Source organism: Capra hircus, chromosome 2 (genome assembly GCF_001704415.2).
Source record: "Capra hircus breed San Clemente chromosome 2, ASM170441v1, whole genome shotgun sequence".
Classification (NCBI taxonomy): Eukaryota; Metazoa; Chordata; class Mammalia; order Artiodactyla; family Bovidae; genus Capra; species Capra hircus.
Window position 1 is genome coordinate 45,597,211 of NC_030809.1, and position 6,000 is coordinate 45,603,210.

Sequence of the window (6,000 nt, forward strand, 5' to 3'; positions counted from 1 at the left end):
GTGATTGCAGCCATGAAATGAAAAGACACTCATTGGAAGAAAAGTTATGAGCAACCTAGATAGCATATTCAAAAGCAGAGACATTACTTTGCCAACAAAGGTCCATCTAGTCAAGGCTATGGTTTTTCCAGTGGTCATGTATAGAGGTGAGAGTTGGACTGTGAAGAAACCTGAGCGCCGAAGAATTGACGCTTTTGAACTGTGGTGTTGGAGAAGACTCTTGAGAGTCCCTTGGACTGCAAGGAGATCCAACCAGTCTATTCTAAAGAAGATCAGCCCTGGGCGTTCTTTGGAAGGAATGATGCTAAAGCTGAAACTCCAGTACTTTGGCCACCTCATGCGAAGAGTTGACTCATTGGAAAAGACTCTGATGCTGGGAGGGATTGGGGGCAGGAGGAAAAGGGGACGACAGAAGATAAGATGGCTGGATGGCATCACCGCCTTGATGGATGTGAGTTTGCGTGAACTCTGGGAGATGGTGATGGACAGGGAGGCCTGGCGTGCTGCGATTCATGGGGTCGCAAAGAGTAGGACATGACTGAGCAACTGAACTGAACTGAGAACGTACTTGAATAGATGGGCCACCATGAACATGTCCTATCTTCCCTAACAGGTTCTGACTTAAGTGTTATGTACAGATAGACCTTTCCAGTCCAAAAGTTATATAGCCTTCCCTTGTTTATTCTTCTAGATCTTCTATGTTTTCTTTTTCCACTCCTTTCAGTTCAGTTCAGTTCAGTCTCTCAGTTGTGTCCGACTCTTTGTGATCCCGTGGACTGCCGCATGCCAGGCCTCCCTGTCCATCACCAACTCCTGGAGCTAGTTCAAACTCATGTCCATTGAGTTGCTGATGCCATCCAACCATCTCATCCTCTGTTGTCCCCTTCTCCTGCCTTCAATCTTTCCCAGCATCAGGGTCTTTTTCAGGGGGTCAGTTCTTCGCATCAGGTGGCCAAAGTGTTGGAGTTTCAGCTTCAGCATCAGTCCTTCCAGTGAATATTCAGGACTGATTTCCTTTAGGATGGACTGGCTGTATCTCCTTGCAGTCCAAGAGGCTCTGAAGGGTCTTCTCCAAAACCACAGCTTAAAAGCATCAGTTCTTTGGCACTCAGCTTTCTTTACAGTCCAACTCTCACATCCATACATGACTACTGGAAAAACCATAGCTTTGACTAGACAGGTCTTTGTTTGCAAAGTAATGTCTCTGCTTTTTAATATGCTCTCTAGGATGGTCATAGCTTTTCTTCCAAGGAGCAAGTGTCTTTTAAATTTTATGGCTGCAGTCACCATCTGCAGTGATTTTGGAGTCCAAAAATAAAGTCTGTCACTGTTTCCACTGTTTCTCCATCTATTTGCCATGAAGTGATGGGACCAGATGTCGTGATCTTAATTTTCTACATGTTGAGTTTTAAGCCAAATTTTTCACTCTCCTCTTTCATTTTCATCAAGTGGCTGTTTAGTTCCTCTTCGCTTTCTGCCATAAGGGTGGTGTCATCTGTGTATCTGAGGTTATTGATATTTCTCTTGGCAATCATGAGAACCCCTGAACAGTGATTATATATTAGATCTTACTAATACTTGGATTTGTGACTTTTTGGGGCCTTACAAATCATATTTCTTTGATCTGTCTTTTCTTGTACTCATGCTACACTATTTCAATTATTGTAGTGTTTGAACATATTTAGAATACATTAAAATTCTAAATTATAGAATCATTAACATCTTTGTATTACTGGATTTTTAAATCTAAATATCCTTACAGAGTCCCTGGAATGATCTACAAGACCCTACACAATGGCCCTACTGTATCTGCGACTCCTCCTATCTTCAAGTCCTCCACCCACTGCCTCTAATGCCAGGCATGCTCCTGCCTCAGGGGTTTGCTGCTTACTGTTCCCGCTGCCTGATCCTCTTCCACTACACACCCATGCAGTTCATGCCTCACCTTTGTCAGAATCTCTGTTCAAGTGTTCCCTTCTCAGTGAGCCCGCCTCTCATCACTCTGTTTAAAATAGTAATTCACCACCCCATGCCGGCACTCCCTATTCCTCTTCTCTGTTTTATTCTTTTCCAGCATTTTCACTCTTTGACAAACTTGGTCAAAGAGTTTGTTTGTTTATTGCCTCTCGTATCATCACTAGAACATACACTCCATACTTACCACTTTTTTTCTTCAATGAATCCTTATTGGCTAAAATAGTGCCTGGCACATAGTAAGTAGGGCTTCCCTGGTGGCTCAGTGATAAAGAATTCACCCTGCCAATGCAGGAGATGCTGATTTGATCCCTGGGTCAGGAAGATTCTCTGGAGAAAGAAATGGCAACCCACACTAGTATTCTTGCCTGGGTAATCCCATGGACAGAGGAGCCTGACAAGCTATAGTTTACGAGGTTGCAAAAGAAATGGACACGACTTACTAATTTAGTTGTAAGTTGGTTAAGTTGGTAAGTTGTGACTAACCAACAGCAACAACATAGTAAGTGCTTAATAAATATGAGTAGAATGAATCCCTTTCTGGCTTTTGCAAGTCTTTATATCCTTTAGTAAATCTTATATATAAATCCTGCCCATTTTTTAATGTTAATGAGTTTTTATTGTGGCTATTTTAAGAATAATTTCCCCTAAAATATTTTCCATTAAATGCTTATTGCTAATACATAAGGCAATTGTTAATAAGTATATTTTGATTTTATAACTGATGACCTAGTTGGTCTATCTCACTATTTCAAGTTTCTTAGATGATCCTCTTTGGATTTTTCAAGTAGACAATTCTATGATCCATAAAAATTATATTCAGTCTTTTTCCCTTGTTGCATTAGCTAGAATGCTTCTGATAATCTTTAACAATAGAAAATAATGGGCCGTCTTGCCCTACTCTAACTTAATGGTGATGTCACTAGTATTGAGCAAAGAAAAAGTATACAAGTTGTTGATCTGAAATTACATCATGATGGGTAATTATCATTCTATTCTTATTTTGTTCAGAGTTTAAAAACTAGTAATTGATGTTGAGTTTATAAAATGCTTTCTTGACATTTATCTTTATGGTATGTTTTAACTTGTTTTAAATTATGAATATAACACTTATATGGTAAGAAATACAGTGAAAAGTTTGAGCGATCTTCCTCCATTCCAGTTTCAACCACTAAAAGTAGCTACTTTCAATAGTCCCTTTTAGATTTTTCCAGATTCCTCTAAGCACACACAAATTTATACATGAACAGTGCTTTTTTTCCTAAATGATATCATATATTGTTCTGTAACTTGCTTTTCTTCATATATGTCTACCTTATACTCTAGATGTTTGCATACTATTTCACTATGTAGTAATAATTTAGCCAGTCTTCCATTAATGGATATTAGTAACCAGGCTTGCACCCTTTCTATTATAAGTCTTGCTGCAATTAACATACTGTTACATACATCTCTGTGAACTTGGACAGAGTGTATATTTCTAGTGTATTTTTCATTCTGTTACTAGGATGAATCTTTTGAAGGAAATTTTTTATATTCTTAGTTCCTAAGATAGTCTATGGAAGTGAGTTAAATCTTGTTTCTACATAATATATGTAAAATGGTATCTCCTCCAAACTTGCCTTTAACAAGTAAAAACAATACTACAATACAAGTATTAAGATACATAATAAATACTTAGTTTTGTAGTATTTATATTAAATTTAAAAAATTAACATTAAACCACTTTGATCCATTATTTTTCTCCACTGGAGTAACGTAAATTAAGGAAATCAGAACTTCTTGACTATCCCACCTTGAAAAAGCAGTGAAGTTCATGACTCTCTCAAATAAGTTTAACATAGTTTTTATTAACCAAAATGGGTATTCGCTTTCTGGATTAACGGTCTTTTTTATTCTCCAGCCATTTTTGTGTAATTTGCAAGTGTAGAAAACTCAGGATAAATCAATCTTTGCATACTAGGTCTTACTTTGTAGAAACCAACTTCAGTATCTTCTAAGAAGGCTTCTTCTACTCTGAAGAGGGAAGGAGCAAACTCACGGGTGCTAGTGAAACCCTTGTCATGTTTCAGGAAGCATATGACACCTTATCCACTGTACTCCCCACAAAGTGATGGTCAGTAATTGAGAAAGTTTAATGTGAATTGACTCAAAAGGAGGAAAAGCTGATAAACATCTTAGTGGGCTGATTTTAACTGGGGCAAGGGAAGTCTGTCTTCTTTCAAGGCTACTTCAGTCATTATGTCGTTCCATATTGACAGTGGGGTCTTGCATAGGCCCTGAATTTCTACCATGTGTCAGCTGGCTTCATAATGTCAAATCCTGGGGGTGAAATCCTCATCTCTTAAGTCTCTCCCAGCTAATGAGTCACTTACCTGCTAATCCCTTTGTAAACTGTTGCATAAGAACCTTCACCCAGCTTCTCCAAGTTCAAGTAAGATGAAGCTGCCCCAAAGGGGAGGCTCTTCCTCTGCATAAGGGGAGTGAGGAGTGAGGAGGGGGGAAAGAAAAGAGCATTTTTTTAGTGCTGACTTTTCCCCCCAGAGAAATTAGACAATGTTGCAGAATGTGCTTGGGAAGGTCTGCTCAGTAATTGTCTTGAAAAAAGGGCCAGCCTTCCTAGACAAGTACACATTAAATTCCTGTTGATCAACATCAGCTGCTTACTCACCCACTGAAAACCTTGCCTCAGATCCTCTTCCTGAAAAGAATCGCTGTTACTCCGTGGCCTTTCACTCTTGAACTTCCGGGCATGCACAGCCTGAAGTCCCCTGAGGTGAAATGAAGTCATGGAACATGATGCTCCTTTTAGGTCTGTTAGCTAGAGAAAAAGGAAAGTGTAGGAATAAAATTTATGCAAAGTCAAGACAACGGCTAGCATAAACCACTTTTTCTTTATTTGCCTGATGTTAACTCTTCAAATGTTTTCTAAGCTTCCCACACTTCCAAAATGTACCTTTCTTAAACATCAGTTCCTTTAAAAAAACAAAAAACCCATAATGATATCAGCTGCTAAAACACAACATTCTTTCTTTACCTAAAAATCTATCATTAGACACTTAGGTTAACCTAAATTTCTCTGATGGATGGGTTCCAATTTTTATGTTAAATCTAGACTTTTCTTTTTCCTGTCCCTTTAATTTACCTCTTTAGGGGAATAACTTTCCTGTACAGCATTGCTGATAGCCATGAGCTAATTACTGAAATTTTTAATCCATAGGATACCAAATACTGCAGCTTGTTTTTTGAGGTTCAGCTCGCTAATTTAGTACTTCAGAGATTTCAAGAGAATAACTTTCTTGACTGCAAGGCAAGTGAATTTTGTTCAGCCCAAAGCATAGGGTTATTTTTCCCTTTTGGCTTAAAAGAAAATCCCCAAATTTGATAACAACAGCCACACATTCTTTGTGACTTAGTAGAATTTTCTTTTTATTGCCTTAGTCCTAATGCAGGAAAAGCAGACCCTGCTACAGAAAGGGAGCCTCTGAACTCTGTTTATCAGTAGAGAGAGATGCTCCTGGGATATGAATACCTCGATCGCAGCCTCCGTCATCACAGGCGCGCTCCTCTGACAGCTGTGTGCGTTGCCTCCCTCCCAACAGCGATGGCAGCTGCATCCAGGCTGCAGAGCCTTTGCACATAGCTCTTGACCCATAATCTTCTAGGTTCAAGGAGAGCACCGGCGCTTGAGCCTCTCTCCCTCTGCCTCTCCTGTCCTTGTTCACTCCCTTTTTTGCCAGAGGTCAGCAGTGCGGGAGCTTTCATATGACTCACATGAGGGCTGTCTGGAGCAGCCTCATGACTTCAGCAGTTTTCCTTGATCAGCTAGAGAGTATACCTCAGAAAGGCAGCCGCCTGCATTCATATGTGCACAATGGACACAAAGACAGCTAACGTTAGATAGAATAAACTTTGACACAACTCAAGTTCTTCCAGCCACAAGTTAGTGCCACTGATATACACCTTTTTAATGAATTTGCATTGCTTATCCATATTACTGAAGGTATTTATTAGATTTTCCTGGAC

At 39.5% G+C, this 6,000-nt stretch overlaps 1 protein-coding gene across 2 annotated transcripts in view; it reads right to left on the bottom strand.

Annotated features, from left to right (window-relative positions):
- The window catches only part of CDK15 (cyclin dependent kinase 15), a 92,232-nt gene extending 86,547 nt beyond the window's left edge, over positions 1-5,685 (bottom strand). For both annotated transcript variants that reach the window (XM_005676378.3, XM_005676377.3), the window contains exons 1-3: positions 5,507-5,685; positions 4,646-4,795; positions 4,350-4,444 (exon numbers count right to left, since the gene is read on the bottom strand). In XM_005676378.3, the coding sequence (XP_005676435.2) occupies positions 4,350-4,444; positions 4,646-4,795; positions 5,507-5,629 (368 nt within the window). In that variant the 5' untranslated portion in view covers positions 5,630-5,685. The remainder of the gene's footprint in view (positions 1-4,349; positions 4,445-4,645; positions 4,796-5,506) is intronic.